Source organism: Haplochromis burtoni, unplaced genomic scaffold, assembly GCF_018398535.1.
Source record: "Haplochromis burtoni strain Fernald_Lab_line unplaced genomic scaffold, NCSU_Asbu1 Contig_155, whole genome shotgun sequence".
In the NCBI taxonomy this organism is placed as follows: domain Eukaryota; kingdom Metazoa; phylum Chordata; class Actinopteri; order Cichliformes; family Cichlidae; genus Haplochromis; species Haplochromis burtoni.
In genome coordinates this window covers 136,727-161,777 of record NW_024582516.1, presented here as the reverse complement: position 1 = coordinate 161,777, position 25,051 = coordinate 136,727, and the positions used below count along the sequence as shown (strand labels likewise).

Here is a 25,051-nt window from a genome sequence, read left to right as displayed (position 1 = left end):
CTATTGGTAAGCCAGCAGCACTGGGGAATAAAGCAAAGAAATCTATCCACAAATTGTTACATTTTAATTTTTAATTCTGTATTTTAAATTCTCTGTTTTCCACTCTGGCTTTTGGCTTTGGAATCCAATAAGTGGTGGGGAAACTCAGGACTACGTGTGTGTGTGTGTGTGTGTGTGTGTATGTATGTATGTATGTATGTGTATATATATATATATATATATATATCCATGCTAGGCATTGCTATTGAGGTTGAGTTAAAGTAAAATGATAAGCCAGGTGATAGATGTTGGGTGCGATGTACTTTTTAGTTAACAGAAGATTAAAACTTAACTAAGGTTAATTGTTTTTAACTTTTAAACACAATTTTCATATTCATATTCATATACACACACTCAGAGAGCCACTGTAGAAGGCAAAAAGAGCTCTGGTTTGAGAAGTTTAACATAGCCAAGTTCAACAGAGCCAAGGTTTCTTAGTGTTAGCTCACATAAAAGGGCCATTTGATATTTGACTGCACAAAATTGACCAGCTATTCCAAACAGAGACAATATGATAAGGATCTATAAAGAACATAGATTATATACAGTAAAACACAACATTGCTCCTGCTGTAAATAAGATTAGTGAGTCTAAAGCTACAGAAATTGTTAATTATATGATTTGATCCCCACAAGTGGCCAGTAATATATTGGTGTTACTGCTCAGTTTGCCCTCGGTGTTGCTGTTTGTTTCTAAACTGACAGACACATATTAGAGCTCTGAAACTTTACACTTCATACACTTAAACATTAGAGGTTACTCAGTGTGCTCCCCGCCAACTGTGTCCCTTGATACTGCTGGTCATAAATAGCTTACACATGTAACTCATCAGTTTTCTAATCTATGGTGCAATGTTTAATGTTAAATAAATACTTGACAGCAGGATTAGAACCGAACCTAATAAATAAATAAATTAAATTAAAATAAATTTGTAAATAAAATAAAAAAACAGTCACTTTGGTTAATAAAAAAAAAAACCCCTCTAAATATCATATTTGTTTTTAAAGGTTATGTTAAAGTTTCTGTTAAACTAATATAAGCTTAGTTTTACTGGCACTAGCTTCATCTTTAACACAAACACATAAATGCATGCACGTGTGGGCGCGGGCGCACACGCACACAGATATTTATTGGTCTTCTCATATATCTTCCTGGAAAATCTACAAGTGTTGAACTAAGCAGCAGCAAACAATAATTTACCATAAAAGCTGGGATAGGGACATCAGCTAGCATTGCTATGGCTAACCAGCATTAGCCTTTTGTTTGTCATAAAAAAATAGGGGTTTATGAAGATTATACACTCACTTGCCACTTTTTCAAGTGTTCAAATGTTATGTTATTGCAATACCTAATCAGTCAATTATAGCATCATGGACCTGAACCCAACAGATATGCAGCAACTTTATGACGCTATCATGTCAATATAGACCAAAATCTCTGAGGAATGTTTCCAACACCTTGTTGAATCTATGCCATGAAGAATAACGTTATGAAGGCAGAAGGAATCCAAACCCAGTATTAGAAAGGTGTTTCTAAAAAAGTCTTTGGTGAGTGTATCCGTTCAGACATTACAAATAATTCTTACAAAATAGTAGTTGCTAGGTTTCTTAAAGAATGAAACCAGAGAAAAGCCTTTATCCACCTATTACACAAAATATTTAAAACCTTTAGGGTTAAGGAAAAAGATATGAGCTTTGTTTGGGATTTTTATATAACTCTAGATCAGAAATATTTGGATTATCTTGAAGAAAGTTAGCCTAGCCTAGCCTAACATAAATACTGGAAACAGAAAAAACAGCTAGCTTAAAATGAATTAAATAAAACCTTAGGGTACATCTTTAATCAATGTAGACATAAAAGTGTTAAAAATTATATACTGTGTTTGGCTGTGTGCCTTATGCTAAGCTAACCAAACTGCTTTGTTGCTGTACACCTTCATGTGTCAAATGCAAATAAGTGTAGACAACACGCCTTAGGCTAGCTGTTAGTAGGAGAAAACTAGTTGTTTGATATTTTTCCCTAGACCAGAAAGACCAGAAATAATATTAAAAAATAAAAGTATTACAACTGAGGAAGTTGTTAAGGGCTGCAAGGTAGTAAACATTTCATGTTCCCCAACCTAGTTTCCCGCACAGGCCCCAAAGACTATTGCTCAACTATGAGCAATATCCTTATTTCTGTGTTTTAGTACCCAAAACCTAGAGTTTGAACAGCCTGGGGAAAATGGGGGTAAAATCTACTACATTGTGGTTGATTTTAAAGCATTTGCTCAGCATTTTGATACCATATTACACCCACTCAAAGTGAAATTCTCACTTTAGGAACTGGCTCTCAGCACTTGTAAAATACATTTCTCACTTTTTGTGCTCTTTAGTCTGGCAGAGGCAGCAGCGTACACTCAGTCCCAGTGAGAGGTCTGGGAAGCTGGCAGATCTCTCTCCAGCAATCTTTCTTTGTATCATACTCCAGCACACTCTTCACAACCACCTCCTGCCCGTTACTCCACCTTCTCCCTCCGAAAACCAGAAGATTCCCAGATGATATGGATACCATGCCGTAGTTGAAGGAGCCAGTGAGAAGCGGCTTGAGTCGCATCCAGTGATCTGACTGTGGATGGTATCGTTCAATATCACAGAAGGGTTCGTACATCCCCAGCAGTGCATAGATGTAGCCATGAGCAGTTGCCAAGCGATGACTGAACCTGGCGATGGACATGGATGCCCTCTTTTCCCAGACTCTGCCTTTAAGATCCCAGAAGAAGACCTCTCTGCTGCTCTCCCTGCTTTCATCCTGAGTGTAACTATAGTTACCCGGAACACCACCTGACACATAGATGCTGTTGTCAAGCACAGCAGAGGCGTGGCCGTAAAGTGTCTGAGGCATTGGTGGCCCTTTCCTCCATGCTCCTGTGGCCATATCATAAAACTCCACAGAAGCTACAGAGGCATGTGTGTTGGTGTCTGGTCGTGTGTGTCGTCCGCCCAAAGCATAAATAACATCCTCTACCACGCAGCAAGTGAACTGTGCTCTCCTGTCCAGCATGGACTCCACCTGCTCCCAGCAACTAAAGCGAGGATCGTACCGCCACACCTGATTGGATGTTGCTACAGTAACAAGCCTTTTCTCATCTTCATCTCCCTCTTTCACTTCATCTCCTCCAATCACAAAGAGGAAACCTCCCACTGAGCATACGCAGGGATTTCTCAGTCTCAGCGGAAGAACACAAGTCAAAGATGAAAACCTCCTCCTCTTTGGATCGAACGCCATCACCTGCTTTTCTGGCCAATCAGTGCTGGACCCACCACCCACAAGAAGCACGCAATTGGGTGATGCTCTAAGCGTTGTCTGCCGGCTCTGCCTGATGGGCTGAGTTGAACCGAGCCTGTGGTACTCGGATGCTCGTGTCAGCTGGCTCCTTATTAAAGGTGTGGCCATGGCTCTGTGGGCATGGCTGATATTTGTGAGGTCAGACGGGGGGACCAATCCAAAGCGCAAACGACTCAACAAAAGATTTGATTTCAGGAGTGGGAGGGGCCCGTTATCATCCAGCCAATCCAGAACCAGCTTTATGAGCTCCACCTCCTTAACACTAGGTATCTCATCAGCATCCAGAACCGCCAACAGTGATTCGATATTCAACGTCAGGAGATCGTCCCTGCTTTCTTGTATCAAGCTTCCCATCTCCATGGCAATGGTTTGATTGGCAGCCTCAAGTGCATTTGAGAGGGCGTGGCGCTCAGCCAGGTTAGCATAGTCACAGCAGTTCTTGGCATTTAAACCATCAGTCATGTAACGCTCGCATATCGCCACAGCTGTTTCCACCTGCAAGTACCTGCCTGTTTCCAGGACAACAGGAAGTGTGGAGGGTGAGATGCTGAGCCAACCTGAATACAGGAAGTCCAGAATGGCATCTAAGCCCTCTGGTGTTAGCGCAGGGAGGCTAATGGAGCCTGCTAATCTCTCTGCAGTAGTCTCTCCAAACAGGGCCCAAAAATAGTCACTGGAGCTGGCTAGAAGGGCGCGATGACAGGGAAAAGATATGCCGCCAGCCTGTAAGACAACATCACACATCTTCCTCTGTGAGCGAAGGCGCTGGAAGCCAGAGAGAAGTCCGGTTCTGTGGGAAGAACTGTAGAGGACAGAGTAGCTATCCATCCAAAAGACGGCAGACAAGAGAGTGGAAATGATGGAAGGAAGATAAGGAAACTTTTGAAAAAAGTGAAAGCAAGTTAAAGGAAAAAAGATTTGTCAGCAAGGAGCCAGGAAGCAACGGTGAAGAAACATTAAACACAGCAAGCACAGGAAAAGCTGAAGAGTGAAGTCAAAAAAAGAGGTTGCTGACAAGCCGGCACCAAAAAAGTGTAAAAAGAATTGGATATTAGTCGGAGAGCAAGAAGCAGGAAATGAGAGGCGCAGGAAAGAGTGAGTCTCCTTTGGCAAGCTTTCTCCATCTGTGTGTTTGTCCTTCTCTGCCTTCAGCAGAGAGCATGTGACACCATGATGCGGAGGTTAATAATGGCCCCCTGCAAACACAGACAATGCTACAGCCCGCCCCCTTTTTGGCACTTTAACATGAACCATCCCAAAGCCCTCATGTCTCTTGCCCTGATACCCCGGCTCTGTTGGTTTTGAGTTTGTCTGCTGCCCTTTTCTCCGTTTCCAAGAGGGAGTATCACCCATGAATCATACACACCAACCAACCAGCGAGCATGGAGATGCATGGATAAACACCCTGACCCCACACCCAAAGAGACCAAGAGGGAGCCTGGCAGGGCTTTAGTGTCTAACCCAGTGGATGAACTCATTGGTAAATACAGCTGCTACAGTCTGGGACCAAGATTCCAGGGCATGCCACCAATCTGCACTCTCATGGTGACAGGAATAGTAGCACAGACACAACTCGGCAGATGCGGCGCGAGGTAGATATCAAACCTGCGGAAGTTTTGCCAGGCTGTCAAAGATTTGTCAAGTGTCACAAGTACTTCATGACTTTTGGTATTAGAGTTATCCGTGCCCTTTTGGGAGGCATTTAACCTTTTTATGACCTGCAGTCTGTCAATATCACACAGATGGATGTCATGATATTATTTTTATGCAGAGATAGGAGGCGATGGTGAGCGTAAAGAATAGAGAGATAATGAAGCATCAGGCTACAAGTTAACTAATGTGTTTACTGTCATCTCATTAATGCTGAGCTATACTCCGCGGTGCCACTCTTTGTCTAATACACAAACAAATGCACATCAGTATGCAAACAGCACGTTATTGAACACTTTACAAGATCTTGCAGGGTACGTTTTGCTCTGAGTTATGATTGCTGTCTCTGAATAGATGCTGGCTCACGCTCTGAGGTGAGTGTGTATTTGTCTGCGTTGGTGTGTTTGTTTTATGGAAGGGTTACACCAGTTCAAAATTCAGCACACGGGCTACTCACAAAGAGAAAAAAAAACAGACTCACACCTTTTTTTCCTTTTTTTTTGTTTTTTTGAAGCTACAAAGTATTTTTAATCTTTCCCACATAGTGTCAGATTCTCCCATATGGTGGTTAAATCTACACCACTGTTTCTGAATATTCCACCGTGACCCGATGGAAGCTAAACTTAGCTACAGCTGCTGTGTGTGTATTTATCTGTCTTCAATAGGGCACAGTGATGTCAGGATGGATATGTAGTGAAATGCAGTGGTATGTGGCCCATTCAAACTGTAGGATTTGAAGGTTTAGGTCATGATTAAAGTGAGTCTGCATTGTCGTGCTCCTGAGTTCTACCTAAACCCCCTAAAAATTCCTATTACATATGCACATAATTCAAAAATAATTACAGCTGGAGATACCAGAGTTCATTCCCCCCCCTTCAGGCGCTGCAAGTAATGTGAAAACAACACTCCAGGCTACATTTTCCATCACAGTAAACGGGAAGTTTTAATTTGGTTTTGTCAGAGTTTCAGGTTGAGCAGACTATTTCTTTTTAAAATCAGTGTCACACTCTGTTTACTGCCAATCTCCTGACACCCACATGAAAAGACCAGAAGTCTCAGCCAGGATATAATCCATTTTAAATATGTCACCCTGAAAACTACTGTCATGTCCTGTCGGTGTGCTTAGGCAGTCTTTGTTAGTGAATATACACAAGCTGTCAACTCCACCAGGAAGATGATATTTTCTTCTAAAGGCCAAAGTCGCAAGACTAATGTCAAGTGCTAAGGTGACATACGCACATGGACAAGGCAAATCAGCAGTTACAAAGTGAACATACAAAAGAAACATTTCAAAATAGGATAACAAAGGTCATCAAGATTACGAGGTTATTAATGGTTAACCAATAAAAACCAGCAAGTCAATAAAAATATTTCTTTTTTTCTGGAACTGTGGTTCTCTGTGCTCTGTGCTTCTTTTGGGGTCCCCCTTTCTGTGATTGGTTCCCTACGGTCTCGCGCTTCCTTCATTCCCTGCTACGCCTCCATAACCTATTATGTCGATCAATTGTTCTCTTAATTCTTCAAACTTGGTTCAACCTATCATGTTCGGGACTCTCTAATCAAAAGAATTAGCCTAATTATTATTTATGTGTGTAAGCGTGTTTTTGCATTTACCCCTCCGTACTCTAAGCCATTCCTATAAGCTTTTGACCTCCACATGACTGAGTAGAAACTCCTATGAGCACGATTGCAATGTGTTTATAAACAATCATTTATACATATATAATCTTCAATGTTATTCACTTTGGTAAACAGCACTTTTGACACCCTTTTAAGAAGCTCTCTTCTTCTCTTATCTGATCACAAACATCCTGTACAAAAAAAAACTGTTATTTTGCAAGTGCAAAGTTTCCAAGCAAACTGTCTTAACGTCCTGTTATCTGTCTCTGCAAGCATTTTGTTTTTACATTGACCTTTTACTACACTCTGTCACCTTTCACTTATTCTACTAAAAAAAAAATCAAAGAGAAAACAAAACAAGCATTTTCAATCAATTAAGTTTAAGCATAAAAGCAATTACTTATGAGTAAGTTTTATCATAGCTAAATTATCAAACACCCAGAAAGTCCTAACATGATCATAAAGCCCCTTATTTCAACTTAAACCCCAAATCCCCCCTTCCTGACACACTTTATGTGTCACTAGCAAACACGCTAAAATGATCTGGTGGTTTTTCTATGCACTTAAAACACTTCATAAAAGTGTCATAATTTTTTTATTTCATCACAGTAACATTAAATTTATATCCATAAAACTTTAGTTGTGTATGATACATGGTTGCGCCTCACCATTTTAACAGTCACATTACATTTATACTCTCAAAGTCTATATTAGGACATGACATATTGGCCTAAACCCACTCAGCAATGGGCTAAAATTACCCTTTTTTTCATTTATCCAGCTTGTAGGTCTTTAGAAATCTCATTTCTTATTACACAGTCGGTTAACATTACAAACAACCCAAACAATACTGTAGCGTCGGCATCTATCAGTAATATTAAGACACTTGCACTCCTGTTGTCTTTTGCTATAACAGATGGAGGCATAAGTGATAAACCGAGTTTGGACAGGATTTTTAGAACCTTTTTGATTTATTGCAGTGTTTTTTCAAGACATTTTGGGAAACATCACAATAAACAACAAACGTATGATTATTTCTCCCCAAAAGCAGTACAGCTGACCTTAAACCCCACATACAACATTAGCAAAGGAAACATTTATTATTGTATCAATATAAAGTATCAATATAAATCAGTGGTGAACAGCTGAAGTGTCGCCACAGAGTTTATTTGTTGCTGAGATGGATTCCTCGAATTTATATTCATTGTCAATAAAATGTCCTTTTTAACCATCTACTTAACAGAAAAGCAGATAATATGCTAAACAGTATGTTGTAATTGTAACACAAGTCACTCACTTCTAAAAGTCCAGGTAAATGATATATTATCTGAAGCAAGACTGTCAAGAATATTTGAAATTGTTGTATAAATTATGATTTAATTGGAAAGATAAATAAATATTTCTGTTAAACTACTGATTGGAGGAGAGTTTATAAAAACTGAGGCATTAGTATCTCCAAACATGTTGGGATTGGGGTTGTATTTTGCCATTCTTCAGAGTCAGTGGGCAAGTCTGTGTCTATGAAGATTATCTGCTTTCCTCTCCGCCTGGCTGGAGAATCCTGGAAGAAAACAGGCAGATAAAGGCATGGTGAGAGATTTTCTTTGGCTGCTATCAGCCGTCTCAGAGCTGCCGACCTCTGACAGACTGTCTGTGACGTTCTAGACGATGAGGAGACGGCCAGTTTACTACTGGTAGCTGAAATATAGAAACATTCTCATGCGCAATTAGCGATGCTGACCCTTCAAAAAGCCTGCCTCATATTCTTGAAGTAATAAACAAGAAATCCATTTTTCCAAGTTTTGCTTTGATTTTTTGTCTTCAGCTAATGTTGGTCAGAGATTTGCTTCTCAGCTCTTGGCCAAAAGTACTTGGACAGCCATACTTTTCTCTACTTCACATCTGGGGTTCTGTTTTGTAAATTGACGCCCATTCGCTCCTGTAAAGGAAATTCATAATGCTGCTGTAAACAATGATAATTTAGTTAATAAAGTGATCCAACTCTGTGCCAGCAGTTTTGGGAAATTTCCGGCCTGTTTCAGCAAGGCAGTTTCCCCATGCATGAAGCCAGATTCATAAATAAAAGCATTTGCCAGTTTTGAGTGGAACTTCGTGTCCACAGTCCTGTCCAATGCTTTTTGCACAGAGCAAATCCCTGCAGGCAGCTTCCAAAATCTTGTGGAAAACCTTTCGCCAAAGAGCCTAGGCAGTTTTAGCAGCAGATTAATATCCACAACTCTGGGAAAAAATGGTAAACAAACACAGATGGGTTTGACTTTCAGGTGAACACTGGAATGAAAATTGCTAGAGGTGCTGTATCTGTGTCTCCATAGTGTGTTCTTTATAAACTGCATAAAGAACTGATAAACAATAATAACAATAATCATGATAACAGATGTATGAGGATAGTGTTTATATAGTTTATGTAGATGCAAGCTAATAAATATCGATAAACTTCTATTATGAAACCAGTTTAAATTTACATTCTTTTTCTTTTTCCCTTGTGCAGAATACTAAACAGCTAGTACGTGGCTGCTGTTGTTGTTGCTGTTTGGAATAATTTTCCATGTTAAAACTTAAACCAGCTTCTGCTTTTGTTATTCCATCTCTTCTCTCCCTCATTTAGAACACCCACACAGCACACCCACGTGGCTTGGGCTGGGCACAGCAGCCGCAGTGCTTGGATATTGTGGTTTCTGTGTCCCGCTGAGAAAGTTGCAGCACAGACTGCCACTCAGCGCTCACACTCATTTTCTAAAACACACACACACCCATAAAGTATAAATATAGCATCTGACTCAACCTGTCCAGCCCCCACACACACAGAGGCATCAACACACACGATGCTTGACCCAAACAAAGGCTGAGCGGCCCACACTGACTCCATGTGGTGAACTGCAACTACTGCAAGTAATTATTGCGTATCCTCACCAGCACCATACAAATAGCACACATTTACAGAGATATGAGTAGACCAATTTGAGTATCCGGTTAGGGTACGATGTAAAAGATATACAATAGCACCATTTGTTCTCTTACCATGCATCAAAGAGACATTCTTTAGCTAATATCAGTGTGTGCAAAGTTGAGGTAAAAAAGTAAAAATAAAAATAAAGCAGCGCTAAATATTTATTAAAAGACACTATATCACAGACTGTAATTGTTTCAAGATGCCAGTGTGACTTTTTAACTCTACATATCTTTGCTCTAGACAAAGATGTGTTTGATATTCTTACAGGTGTCTCTCGTGGTCATTCATGAACTCTTCAAACAGTTTGGAGACATTGTCAACTCTGCACATAACCCTTCTTACATAGTGGTTATATAGTGAGGATTCTCATATTAAACACGGTCAGAGTTTCAAGTAGTAAGGGTCAGCATGAGTCCAAGTAAGCTCAGGCTTCAAACTGCTCTAAACAGTTGGCCTCCAGCTGTTTTTTTTCCTGCTCTTGGCCCTTTGTGATGTTAGTGAGAGTGGATCTCCCTAATATGGTTACCTCAGGCACATAGCTCCCATCCACCTGCTCCAACTGTGAAAGTTTGTTCACTGCTTATCCATTCTTTAATTAGCCGCAGTGACCTACAGCTGGCTACACTAGGAGGAGGTTAAAAAAGCGGGGATTAAACCCTAGAAACCCGAACTGCTTCAAGGAGAAGTATTTTGTTTAAAAACAAATCTCAGAATGCAGCTCAACTTTCAGCTAGGCTAATGCTAAAAGATGAAGATGTATAAAAAGCTATGTAGACAAGTGAATAGCTGAAGGTGTAATTAGCTTTATGTTGCTGAAATGATGTGTTGTATTAATATTCAGGCTGAATGGCTTGTGACCACTGTTTCATGGAAGACAAATAGCGTATTTAAATTTAACTAAGCAACTCTTGTAAGCTGATTTTAATATGGTAAAAGTGACCATGAGCACTTGGCAACTGCAGAAAAGCATTATGCTATACGTAACTCTGTATCCAGTGTTTTCAGGCCAGTCAGCATTTCAGAAAATTTCCCTCACCTATTAAAAGGGACGCTGTTTTATAGAGCTTGTGATTAAAAGACTAAATCCACTGTTTTATACCACAATTGCAAGGTAATGAGCATAATATTTACCAAATGGAAACAATCTCCTATCATCTTCATTTTTGTGGATGTTTGCGTTTTTCACTCTCATCTTCTGGGTCAGATTCTCAGAAGCTGCTGATTCAAGACTGCTTAATTATGTTTTCTAGGAGGTTTACAGTTTGTTTTATGACTCTACAAGAAGTAACTTTTGTTTGCAGAAACAAAGGCAGCCAAGTGCTGACTTCAAGGAAAGGTGGCATTAAAGGAAGAGGACAGTGGATTAACTGAGGAGTTGCACCAAGACAGATGTAAACCTACTCTGGTAGAGTCCAAGAATAAAAGTACAGAGCTAGAAATGAGGTCAAGTTTACCCTAACTTGCAAAACCACACTCAGTAACACTTTCAGATAGCCTCAATAAAACTGAATATTAAAACCCCAATGAATGTAGGATTTACTGCAAGACTTAGTTTTACCTAGATGTACCAAACAAAACAGTCTACTTCTATTAGATCTAATTCCGAAAGGATTGTACAAAGAAATCTTACCAATAATTGATGCATTCAAGGTAGCTGTAATGAAACCACTACTGTAAAAAGCCTTTACTTGACCCAGCTGTCTTTGTTAATTATCTCCAACCTTCCTTATTTCAAAAATTCTTAAATTGCAGTCCTGTGAGACCTCAGTGCAGCATTTGATACAGTATCACTGACCACAGTATTTTACTACCGAGATTAGGATATGTTAAAGGAAATGTACTGTCTTCACAAACGAAAGGGAATTTTGGAGTTCCACAGGGTCCTGTGCTGGGTCCAGTATCATTTATCAAACACGCTTCCCTTAGGCAATATTTTACAAGGCTGTTTTCTTGTATTATTTAAGATTTAGGACCTTGCATAATCTAATCAGAAACAATTTGTCTCAGAGTGATACTGAAAAGCTAGTTCACAAATTAATTTGTAGATTGTTTTAAAATTTACCTGAAAAGACATTTGTTAATCCAAAACACTAAGGAGAGTACTGACAAGGACACGTATATTTCTCCTACATTAGCTTATCTTCATTAAATTGCAGTCAAATTTAAAATCATTATCCTTACATACAAAATCTTCAATGATCCCATCATATCTTAAACACCTCCTAGTACCATATTATCCTAACAGAGCACTTTACAGGCTTGCTTATAGTTTTAAAAGTAGAATGGGAGGCAGAGCCTTCAGCTTCCAGGACTCTCTTCTAAGGGAATCAGTTCCTAGTTTGGATTTGGGAGACAGACATCCTCTCTACTTCTAAAAATAGACTAAAAACTTTACTTTTGATAAAGCTTATTGTTAGGGCTGGATCTGAGCCACTACTGCTGCTGTGGGACTTTGTGTGGTGGACTGAGCACTTCTTCTCTCACCTTATTTCACTCCCCACATGTTTACATACCGCTGCAGTGTGTCAGAGTTTTGTCTTCTCTCTCTCTCTCAGCTTGTGTTTTCTCCTGTCTGCCTTTGCTTTTTTCTTTCCCCTCAGTCAACAACCAGTCACAGCAGATGACTGAGCCCGTTTGTATTGCAGGTTTCTTCCTGTTCAAAGGGAGTTTTTCCTTCACAGCTTCACAAAGTGCTTACTCGTAGGATTTTATGTTGGGTTTTCTCCAGAAATTTGTATAGTCTCTTCCTCCTATACAAAATGCATTGAGGTGACAGTTGTTGCAATTTAGTGTTATATAAATAAACTTGAATTAAATGAAAAAATCTGAATTGGACAGGAATTGTAGACATGTCTCACATGTTAACTGTGGAGGACTTTAACCTTAGTATTCTTCACTTTTTCTCAGTAACATCAAACACAGTATGCTTCTCTGTCTTTATATGTACACTTTTGTACATACATGTACACGTTTGTCACGTTAGCAAATGATTGACTTTTTTCTTGCACTCAAACTGGATTTGCATCCTCCACAAAGTATTTGCAGTATTTGTGCTTCCTTTCAGTAGTTTGGTTGCGATTTGCATCTTTTAGTCTGGACTTTATAAACCCAGCCTATCTACATCACGCATCACACAAAAGACCTGCATTAAATATCAAATATTAAAATAAGCAGCTGTTACATAGTATCGATGGAAACTTTAGTGCTGTCAGGAAAGGGTTCTGATAAGTACGCATATTACCAGGTAAGGGACAAGTAGAAATTGTATAAATGGCCCCTATTTTGAATTTAAGCTCCTTATAACTCAATGCACAACCATACTTGCAAGCGTGATTGAAATCAAACTTTTTACTGTTTTTAGGTACTGTGTACCTACTCAAAAACTAAAGCTACAATACTATTGGTACTGCATTTTATTTAAAATATAGTTTTAGTGTTTTTCTTCCTGGTTTTGGAATTCTTCCTTTTAAAGATTACATTAAAAATTTAACTTTATGGAAGTTTAGAGATTAACTTGCACATCCTATATAATATTTTTAGAAAATAATTTTCCTTTTTATAGTGTATTGATGAAGTTTTATTTTCTTTGGAATCTTGCAAAAATGAAGGGAACTACAATCAAACCTACATGTTACTCCTTGGTGACCCATCGTAGTTCACTCTTGGCGTTTTGTATCTCTGAAAGGTTAACAGCAGGCCCAGGTAGCTTCACTGCTCCTGGCAATTTCTTCTCCTCTGGTGACTGGGCTGCAGCGCTTGGAGGTGAAGGATCCTGATTTAAAAAAATAAATTGTGTGTGAGGTGATGGCAGCATTGCTTTTACCTATATTTAAAGAGAAACTTCATCATCTTATAAAGGGACAGATTGCAATGGAAGCTGCTGCTTAAGTTGCCTATTCATAACAATGTGAGCTTTTAGGAAAGGCCTTAAAGAGACAGCAGCAAAAACTACCTGTGTCCGCTAGAGTATAAACTGAAGAGTCTCATAGAAGGCCAATATAAGATAAGTAAAATAAGAATGAAAAGGTGTAGCTAGAAAGTAGCTTTCTAGTTCCTTTTTAATGTCAATTAAATGCAGTTCTCAGGAAATTAATTTTGTAGTTTTTTGTTATATCTTATATTATACTATATTGTGTTATAAAGTGATCACAAAATAAAATCTGCTTAGAATAAGTAAACAAAGTTAAGGAAATGTTTCTTTTATTGCCATGCCACACACTACAGCATTTATAGCCCAAGTAAATTTGCAAAGCTATTCCCTAGATTGGCCTTTTAAATATGTAAAACTCAGCAACACGTACACAGTAGTTAGTAAGAAATGCTAATTGTACAATAAAAGCTTACATTAGAAGCACAAAAGTGGAATAGAGCCAAACTAGGAAATGTCTGAGTTTATTTTTTTAGTTTTCAAGACGATATTAGCATACATTTGTATCCATATTCAGCTCATTTGGGTCAGGAAAATTCAAGTTGTAAATATATGCAGATCCCTGAGGTGGTCATGCGTATGTTGAATTTACAATTTAAATGTGACCACATTGTGGGGGAAAAAAAGCATCAGCTCCACAAGCTGGCACAAGCTGTGTCTGTCTTGCCCACTGGCATTAAGGTGTGGGTAGAGTGGGGATGAGGAAAATGCAGACCAGTGGACTGGGTGTGAAATGTGTTATCTCACCTCTTCTGTTTCTACTGTGTCCTCTCTCCTCTTGACAGGAAGTCCCGCCCCTGGACGCAGAGCTCCCATCGGGATGTTCAAATTAGCCTGAATGACAGCAAAAACAGCCAATGAGACCCTTTCAACACTTGATACTCAACTGTCTGCGGTGTGTGTGTGTGTGTGTGTGTGTGCGTGCGTGCGTGCGTGCGTGCGTGCGTGCGTGCAGGCTTCTGCTGTTTCCTCAAAACCCAATGTTTTGATTATGACCACTGCTTCCTTGTTATCATCATGTCCCTAAAAAGAGACTTGTGTTTTTATGAAAATTGGGAGAGACATGCTTAAACATAGACAGACAGACAGACGACAGACAGACAGACACACACACACACACACACACAGATAAGAACGATCTACCTGCTAACTCGATGTTTTACTGCTGCCTGCCCCAACGTCCAACCACCTGGATTTGATGTGTTTTGTATTTGTACTGTAATGTATTGTATATAAGCTCACATTGTACAGCTGTACAGAGTGGGAGTGTGATGTGTGTTAACGATGTCTGTGGATGTTGTTCTATGAAAGAGTTATATATTTTACAGACGTTAAGGTTTTGAGATTGGTGAGGGAAGGTAAATCGCCTCATTCGCAGCATGTTTGCTGATATGTTTGTATCACTGTAACGTTGCTTTGGCTGGAATCGTTTGTTGTCTTTATGCTTGGCGTGCCGTCAGCATTCATGTCCTTGCACACCACTGGCACAACCCAAAGATTAAAGGAATATTTCACCCCAGAATGAAAATTCAGTCATTGCGCTTCAAAATCCATTTTCAAGAAAACAAAACCACATGCTGTAATTCAATCTGAGCCTCCCATGCATAGGAAGAAAATGTTTATTGCAGCTCAGGCTTTTATTTTTCCACCAGCCATTAAAAGATCATGAACTTTGAGAGCAAACCAGTAGATTTACCTGATTTATTTGGATACGAAAATGCCCAGTTGATCCCCATAAACCATCTCAGTTTCAGTTTATCTTTGTAGTTATGTAGTTTTGTTTATGTATTTGACAACAATAATTTTAAATGTCCACTAGTATCAGCTTTTCCCCCCTGACTTCCTGTGACAATAAACTTAACAGGTTTAGACATTTGGGCAAAGCAGACCGAGCATACATATCTCAGTAACCTGATTTTCTCTCAAATTTTTAAAGAAAAACAACAAAACTATTAAAACTATTAATGATTCAAGTAAGTTACTCCCAGTAATTTGACGAAAGAAAGTAATACAACATGAAGTGACATAAAGTCAGCCAACTAGACTGAGCTCCATAACATGGGGACTGAAATTTTAAGGCATTTGCCACATTTGGCCAGCTGGAAAATCATTATAGAAACTCACGTTTAACTTTTACGATTAATGAATTGAGGTTTAGATTAACATGAATTAAATATTTATCTGATTGCAAAGTTAAGTATACAGAGTTCTAAGTTTAGAAAACATGTGATTTGGCATATTCTCTTTTGTTCAATACCTCTTCAGTACAGCACAGAAACACATGCAAGATATAATATAACACTTAAACAGCTGATTAAGAGGTTAAGTCTGTGTTTTAACCTCATATGATGTTTCCCTGTGCATGTACAAGTCTTTCATTCATTCCTCATAAAGTTTACATCCAAGATATTTTCTACTCATCATTTTAATAATTCTAATCGTCTTAGCAATAACCAGGCAAGAAAACACTGGTAAATTCCACATTTTGTAGGGGCACAGCTGTTGCATAAAGTAGAGTGTATGTGTGAACTTTCGCCAAACAGCTTATGCAACACACGTCAGACCATTTTTTATCTAAATAACAGCACCAACGCTCCAAACCTCTACTTATTTATCACCATTAACCTTGTTGCTAACCACATCCACATATACAGTATGTGAAGTAGAAGTGTGAGAGAAGCTGTCTGAGACGATACCCTATAAAGTCAACACTAGCTGTGAGTCTGGGAAGAGGCTGAGACTGAACTACAGTATACCTCCGCATTTTGATTGATTCTGTTAATGTTTTTTGAAGGTGAACTAATCCTTTAAGCTTGCCTGCTGACTAGCTGTTGTTATAACTTTATGTGAACATGAAAGAAAAGCCTAGACAAGAAGAAAGACCTCAGTATCTGACAGGTAAATGGAAGAAAAACAGACTCACAGACTAATCCTGTTGAGAGAAAAACAAACAAACATACAAATAAGCTCAATAGCCAGACTTCTTGTTACTTCCACATTCTAGTACCATTATGTCTGTATTATATAGGAATATGTTAAACTGAATTACCAAGCCGAGTTTAAGACTTGAACTACAGATTTGATTTAATTTACTTGACTGTCAACTGTTTTCAAAAGCTTAACAACTGAATTCCCTCAGACAGCCTCTGGTTTCCATTTCTTGCGTATGTGTTTTTAAAGTTGCTTTCTTAGTCAAACTGTTGCTGCTCTCTGAAGCAGCTGTAAACAGAGCCTGTTGTGAAAACCTGCTTTTACTGATGCTCAGCTGACTTAGTACTTTACCCCTATAATATTCTCGCATTTATGCTGGCCTTTCTGATTCCACATCATCTTCTTCCTTTTACATGGTTGCTAATGCTCCTGAATCTCTGGCAACCTGTGAGGTTGAAATATTAGGGCAACATGGAAAACGAAGGTGCCAAAGCCACTTGAGGGTGGCTTCAAAGGTGATTCATTCCCTCATAGAGTTACATGTTTAACATGGTCAACTTTAGAGCACTAATAAACATTTGCACCCTGGTATAGAAAACTCCTGTAGTGTTTTGGGTCTTTCGAGCTAATTCATCCATTCATAAGAGCTGTACAGAGTTTTTTTATTTGTTTGTTTCTTTTTTCAAGTAATTCTAATATTACAGGTATAGGTAGCATGCCAGTCATAGATAGGCAACCAGATGCTTTCTGCAAGGCTGATCTCCATTAATTTAAGTCATGACAAGGACCTGTCCACTTTATTAGTGTTGTCGGTGCCTTCAAAGCATTTTAATTTAATAATGTGGTCCACTGTGTGCGGTACAACAAATCTGTTTGGTGAGTGAAATCTTAGTACTTATTAGTCTTTTATTTAACAATAATTAGCAGGTAAGTATGTCTGTGTACAGCTTATGAGGGAAGTTTGCTTTTGAGGCATTTTGTAATGTAGATATCTAACAAATATTATGGTTTGCTATGTGGTTTATCTATTAATGGCCAATTACAAAAATGTCTTTGTCCCACTTTTTGTTAAGTTAAATTCTAGTGCTATATTTGTATTTTACTTGTATGCACCAGTACAGCCTATGGTTGCAGCTTGAAGGGTGCAAATGGTTCTCTATAACCATGTCTACCAAGGCATTTGTCATTATCACGCTTCTTCTGTAACAATGCAAAATTTCCCTATGGGTTCATTTTAAATGTCTTTATTAAAAAAAAACACAGAACATGTTTAATTTACAACCTTTTATCCTTATTTGCAAACTGATTTTGACTACATTGACTTTGTATAACCATCATCTTTACATGACTATCGTCCATGCATGTGTTGGCTCTTCCCAAGATCTTTGCTCCTTGACATTGAATTGGCAACAGGTTGCAAATAGACATCCTGAAAGTTCTAGACTTGTCTTACAGACTAAGAGGAGGCTAAGGACAAAAGTTTAATTAAAAAAGAAAAGAAAAAAACCCTAAATGCAGAAAATCATCATCTGATGGAATATTAAAGGGTATTTAGGCAATAATTAATAAATGGAAAACAATAGCTGTCTGCAACCATCTTTTGAAAATGTTTGAAGCTAAAGCAATTAAAAGATTTGTTATTGATGAGCTAAAACGTGCAAAGCTGCTGACACTGAAGTATAAAGAGGTTTTTATCATCCAAATATTTATAATGTGAAGTCGCATTGCTTTTTTTCTTTGTGATAAAGTGATGATGGACTCTTTGGTGGAAACTGAACTGTGAACCTCATGGTTGTACTGTTAATAAAAAAAGAAACTCTGTTCTGATGCCTATCCCATGGTTAGACGTGAAAATGAGCACAATGAGAAGTGAGCTGATGGAGGAAACACACAGAAAGCCACCAACACTAAGAAACTGCTCTGCATATGTTCGCCTTGCTAAAACCCTGCACTAACAACGCCTTGATAATGTATATGCACAGTTTAAACTCAGCATTTGCCTTCATGAATAAATACTTTAATGTGGAAACCTGACTTTGTCTTTATTGAGGAGCAGGAAGAGTTACTGTGCATTTCAGTTGTCTTCTATTCTGCCTTTACTTTTGTAAAGTTAATAGCATGCAGGAGGTAACACACAACCTTTTGAAGACACATCCACCTTACTGTGCACACAGATGGAAAAAAACAAACTTTTACCTGAAGGGCCTTAACGTTGGTCGAAGGTTTGGACATAATCCACCTGGTGAGTCCGCTGACCTGCAGGAAGCATAGATCACAGACATTCAGGTGTGTTGGATCTTTGTTCTGTGTACTTGTGAGCGTGTGTATGCATGTTGGGGGCACTGGTACTCAGTTCCTGTGGTTTTCACAGCCTGGGATACCATTTCAGTTGCTTAGCGACTCTTGGGGAGTTAAGCAGGCAGAGGAACTGTTCTCTGAATCATTCATGAGAGGGAGACAGAGTGACTGCCAGTATAAAAGTACCTCAATTTCACTTTTGGGATGACTTTTGCATTGATGTAAAGGTAAAATAGAACAAAAAGGCAAAATAGAAAAATTTCTACTACTACTGTCAAATTTCTTCTTGGAGATTCTGTAGTTTGGTAATGTAACACGGTACACAGCAGTGTGAATGATAAATGTCACTTTTGTACAGTTTTTATTGCTATAAAGTTGTAGCTGAAGAGGGCAACTCTTCAAAATTCCAGTGTGCTGCTTCACCACCTTTACTGCTATGAACTTTTTTCAGCCAAATGTATTCATATCACAACACGAGCAGAACCTACGACAGAAACGGCTGTTTTACCGGGGCAAGCAAGGCACGTATTGGTTATTTAGTGCAATCTAAAAATAGACATCAATTAAAGTGTAGGAAATTGAAAGCAATCTTGCTCCTTTCATCTCAAACAATGTTGTGTGTTATAAGCTTATCTTATTGTGTGTTTCCACTATCTTTTCAATTACTGCCATGTGTGGCCATAGCTGTCACTGCGTCTGTAGTGGCTGGATTAACTCTAACTCATTCTTACAGTCAAGAAAGCTGCACCCCACTTAAAAACCAAAAATTCCCATTGGTGCCACCAAATTGTTTGCGAAGTGGTAAAGCCAACGTGTGACCCACTTGACACTGCGACATAGACTGCAATATAGAGTGGTAAGTTTAGGTAAGAGTAGTGAGTAATATAAAAAACTAACCAGCACCTACCAGTTTTAATATAAAATTCTTTATTCATATAAAAATTGAAATAAAAATCACTTTTATATAAATGAATAAAAATATGGAAATATGAAATTGTACACATGGAGTAATTTCAAATTGAATCTTTATTACTGCAACCCATACAGTACCTTCCTGGCCCATTAGGGGCTGACTTTTTTGGAATCTCTGCTCTAGGACATGGACATCTTCATGGACATGTCCATGTCCTGTTAACAAGGATTAACTAAAACAAATGCTAAAAACAATGTATGTCTATATCCTAATCAGTTAAACTGAAATTAAGACAAATCAAAAAGTCTAAAAGGAAGAAAATAGCCTGAATGTGGTTAACACTAGCAGTGGGTTTTTATCCCATGTAGGTCAATTGTAATTGGTTCACTAATATCTCATGTCCTCCAAAGTTGACTGACTCCTATAAGAAAAAACAGAGAAGTCACTAAAGCCTGTTTAGATGGGGTGAAACTGAGCACTCTGGTAATCTAGGAAGTGAAGCGTACTAGTGCATGTTTAATGTTGTATAAGGGAGTATTTTAACCCAGATGATGGTTTTCCAAACCAAATATGGTTGAGATTAGTAGTAAGCTAAACCAAAATTTCTTAACCCAACCAAACAGCAATTAAAAATAAAACTTTAGTCTCCTTGTCAAAGGTCAAAAATCTGTCTTTGTTTCCTCCACCTAACAATCATTCGTTCTTGAAGTAGAAACATGTCTGTGTGTCTTTTAAGGATCACTTACATGGGTCTTTTCAAATGGAACAAAAGTGTCTCTCACCACTTTGCAGTTATTTTTTACTTGCTCCCCTCCTTTTAACTATAAATAAACTACAAATCCACTCCAAGCAACAAGTGGTTAACTATCATTAAAGTTTCCACGGCCTATTTATCTTATCTCCTAGTAGCTACGAGGGCCAGATGTCGACTGGTTTCTCCAATGTCCTTGGTACAACAAAACGAAAGAAGGAAAAAGTTTTTCTGCCCTTGTGAGTAAAAACATGGACCCCGCTGAAATACACAGTACACACATTTCCACTACGTGATGATATTAATGTTGGCTGCCCGTAGCAGCCGCCTCAGTGACGCCACACTGCAGAGTCTGAAAAGCCCTTTCACTTTGCACACTCATGTCTGTCATGCAACCAGGCAAAGAGGCACAGGTGAATATATTATTTATGCTTTCAGGTTTTTTAAACCAGATGCAACACAGTGGTATGCCAGTTTATTTCATGAAACCTGTGAAAAAGTCTGTATGCCTGCATGTTGTTGCTTGAACATCAATAAAACTTTAAAGAGGTGCAGCTGTGCATATAGGTTTGTCTCACTTTGATTACAGATATGAAACACAAGAACAGTTTCAAACTCATGTGTGAAATACCAACATAAATAATGCATAAAACAATTCATTCTAACTTTAAATAAAATTCTTTCCTTTCTTGCCAAGAGTGTAACAGAAAGATCAAAGCCGCTCCTAAATCTGTACGCTTAATATTTAATAGGAGATGATTGGCTTAGCATAAAGTCTGATTCTGCAAGGTGAAAACATTTTGAGGTTTCAAGGACTTTAGACTTTCATGGCTGGAAACCTAAGAATTTCCAGTGATTGCTAAGGTAGGCTGACCTTGGGACACTGTCACTGTATCTTGCATCCCATTCAAATCCTTCAAATCCTCCTCTTTCTCCAAATAATGAATCACATAAGGTCATTTTATTTCCCAAGTTGCTGGCTGTTGATTTATTAAGAATAAATGCAGTACATCAATTGCTGAATAACCAAACTCAATAAAGAATTTGGCTTAAATTTTTCCCTGCCATACTCTGAGTTCTCCTTAGAAACTTACATAATAATCCTTTAAAAAGCCACAGAAAGCTGAATGACTTTGACAGTAATGCCATCAACTGTCATGCCAATAAAAACACAGCACATAGACATAACATTATGTAAAGGAGACTGAACTTACCAGTCGATGAAACAACTCTTTCTTCTGATGCTTGCTTTTTTACACCCACTGCTCTTGTTTATTTGACTCCTCACGCACTATTTGCCTGTCTTCTCTCCATCTCTTTCTCTTCCTTTCTTTTCTCTCCTTCTCCCTCTCCCTCTTTCACACTCACTAACTCTCTCTCTTTGCCTTGTAAGTGGTAGGAGGATTCCTCTCATATCTGGGATTTGTTCTCACTATAAATAGACGAGTGATACACAGAAGGGACCTGCTTTCTATCTATGCTCACATGGACACACGCAGCGACGGACCAAAACACAGTCAAACAGACGCACTGAGCACTGGAAACAGCTTAATTTGCATAGATTTTAAAGGGTTCTTTTTTTAAAACTACATTTACAAGATTAGTCAGGAGCAGCAAAACACATTTAACTCCAAGACCATAGTGACTTTAACACTTTTTACATGTATTAATTCATAATCCACACTCATTTTAAAACTCTTCAAATAAGATCCAAAAGTTTTTAAAATTTTTAAATGCAGACCACTGAAATGCAGCACCGTCTGCATATATGATGTTTACATATTTTTAAGCTACAGTGAGATCTTTGTAAACTTAAAAAAGACGATTTTTCTCGTACCTGACTGGGCCAAACACCATTTAAAAATCTGATGCTTTAACCATGAACCAATCAAACACAATGTTGCCAGCTTCTGTTATGGCTGCTTTTATGATATTTGCTGATGCAAACATTTACTTAAGTTATATTTACAGGGAAATAATGCGAAATAGATATGTACCTTCAGGGCATTTCAGCTCTCATATATTGTAATGTTCTGATTGACAAAAAATAAGGGACTCACGTTAGGACCAAACTTAATTTTAAAAAATTACGATCCAGCTTGTCTGCCAATGTAATTCAATCTCATTCAGCAATATTTATGATGACTTGATCCCTAATTTCAAATTGCTTTTAAGGTTTTAAACAATTGCAGAAAAATGCTCCAGTTAAGAATGAACCATGAAACTGTCTGCTAGATTAAGTGAGGTCACTGATTTAAGCATTTGGATTTTTTTTTAATCTACTCATGTAGCAAAATGTTCCAAAGAGTAAAATAATTTCACTGCAGCTTCATTCAGAAAATAAAACATTTTACTCATGAAACTCAAATCTATCTGTTTATATGGCATTCAGAGATGAGATGCATGGTAATTTTTAGCTCTTCATCAAACCCTGACACTTGAGTCCCGAAAACACCCTTTCCTAATCTCAGTGACTAAAATGGGACTGGCCTATTTCTACCCCGACGCACACAAAGACACAGAAAGAAGCAGTCATGCTGGTATATCTGCGTTTATACACTGATGTACAACCAGAAGCCCAGAGGAGACCTGTGATCCCACAGAGTTAAAGGTGCGCATGTGGCTATGAATGAGTGTGTGCTTTCTTACCTCCTGGTGTGCGTAGCTGCTCTGCCTTGCCTGTGCGCTCTCTGAGGTCCTCTTCGGCTACCTGACCTGTTTCCGCTTGTCCTGATTGGCTTGCGAGACAGAAAACTCCTCCCAGAGTGGAACCCGACCCAGCATCAGAGAAGTAAAATGAGTTTCAGCCTCTGTGCGTCTGTGTGTGTGTTTGTCTTTATTACATTGTGGGGACAAGGACCTGTTAGCACAGTCATGGGGTGGGAACCAGAATAAGTATGGGGACCAAAGAAAATAACTTTTATATTTAATCAAATTTTTAATTACAAAATACCTGACAAGTTCCCAGAATGCAGTTTCTAGTCTGGTCTAATTTTTCAGTGCTTTACAACCAGCAGAAAAGTTAGATCCCACGATGCATGTTTTGGACAGGTGGCCCTATAATGTAACAAAGACAAGGATAGGTGTGTGTGTGTGTGTGTGTGTCTGTGTGTGTGTTTATGTGTGTGCACTTCTGTATGTTTGAAGTCATTATGACACATTCAACCTACCTTTCTCTCTGGATGTGTTCTTCAAATGAGGCTGTTCACATTTATTGCAGCAAAGCACAGCGATCGTCAGGCTTGTTACACTGACCTGTTGTGTCCCTGGGTAGTAAAATGAAGAAGCTCAAACTGAAAGCTTGTTATATATTTCAAACTATGCAAATGCAACCCACACACACAGGTCTCAACTGTTGGGAAGGACCGTCCTGGTCTATTATAGATAAACACTTTCATCACTGAATGTGTTTATTGTGTTGTTGCAGAGATCGGGTTGGTGGAGCCCAGAGGAGGGAAAATCCAAGGCATAACATTTCTCGACATGATCTGATTAATTGCAAATTGGCTGTATAAAGTACAAAGATCAAACATGACTGAATCTTGTGGTGCAGGAGAAAGTCAAAGAACTTTTTATGGATATGTAATGATGAGGTTTTTGTCAAGTTGTTTTTTCTGCCTTGATAGAGCAGTCTGTAAAAGGTTCTACAGTATTGTGAAAAAGAAAGTAGACCTAAAGGATTTAAAAGCTTGCTGAGAATTTTGGCCCACTAGTTTTTACAGTGTTGTTTCAGTTGATTGGGGTTTGTTGGGATTTGTTTATGCACAACTCTCTTAATAGTCACCACAGCATTTCATTCGGGTTGTATTCTGAACTTTGACTGAGCCACTGGAACACCTCGATTCTTTTCTTTCTCAGCCATTCTGTTATAGGTTTGCTGCTATGCTTCGGGACTGTTGAACTGTTGCATGAACCAGTTTCAGCCAAGCTGTGCCAGCAGTACTGCTACAGCTTGGCACATTTGAGTCTAGAATACATTAATTTTCGATTCAGTTGGTACAAGATGCCCAGTTCCTTTGGTTGAGACAAAACCCCGTATCATCACCCTTCCACAACTGTGCTTGTCAGATGAGGCGGTCGTGCTGATATACTGTGTTTGGTTTTCACCAAACGTGGTGCTGTGCATTATGGAAAAATATCTCCACTTCATTCAAAGGACATTTGAAATCTGGTGGTTTGTTGTAAACACAACCTTGCAACCAAGTCATGCAGGTTTGTTATTTTTCAAAGTTCTTCTGCTTTTATAGATGTGCTTAAACTTGCTGATGATCAGTTAATCGAATGCATTTGATTAGCAGCTTCTGGCTGCTACTTACGCACTCAATTCCTCTGGATTGTACTTAGTTTTCCAAAGAACTGCATGGAGTCCTGAGAAAATATTCTTTTGCACAAATCTATAATTGAAAGACTTTGAGTATTATTATAGAAAAAACAACTAGTAGCAGAGCACTGGGGTCATATTTCCTTTTTGTGTTGTAATTTTAGTTTCCGGATTTTTTATTTTGGAGCTGGTCCAGCCAGTCACTAGTCGCAAGTCCCTCACTTTTAAACTTTTGACCAGCCACATGCTTATGAAGGCCATTAAGCTCAACACGGCAATATAAAAGCAAGATGGCACACACT

At 38.6% G+C, this 25,051-nt stretch overlaps 1 protein-coding gene across 5 annotated transcripts; it reads right to left on the bottom strand.

Moving 5' to 3' along the window:
- Window positions 1-241: 241 nt before the first annotated feature.
- On the bottom strand, window positions 242-23,694 carry LOC102304592 (small muscle protein X-linked). 5 transcript variants are annotated; one of them, XM_042224891.1, is made up of 7 exons: window positions 23,599-23,694; window positions 23,382-23,485; window positions 23,078-23,288; window positions 18,663-18,722; window positions 14,283-14,369; window positions 13,236-13,379; window positions 242-8,197 (listed from the first exon to the last, which is right to left on the bottom strand). In XM_042224891.1, the coding sequence occupies exon 7, from the start codon at window positions 4,192-4,194 to the stop codon at window positions 2,410-2,412; it is 1,785 nt and encodes a 594-aa protein (XP_042080825.1). In that variant the 5' UTR covers window positions 4,195-8,197; window positions 13,236-13,379; window positions 14,283-14,369; window positions 18,663-18,722; window positions 23,078-23,288; window positions 23,382-23,485; window positions 23,599-23,694; the 3' UTR covers window positions 242-2,409. The 5 variants fall into 5 exon arrangements, with proteins under 5 accessions (XP_042080825.1, XP_042080827.1, XP_005932224.2 ...); XM_042224893.1 differs by having other exon boundaries at window positions 23,078-23,485; XM_005932162.2 differs by lacking the exon at window positions 23,382-23,485 and having other exon boundaries at window positions 23,078-23,185; window positions 23,599-23,692.
- Between the last annotated feature and the right edge of the window lie 1,357 nt (window positions 23,695-25,051).

Excerpts from the sequence above, each read along its gene's own strand:
- LOC102304592 (XM_042224893.1), bottom strand. The coding sequence starts at position 4,194 with ATGGATAGCTACTCTGTCCTCTACAGTTCTTCCCACAGAACCGGACTT.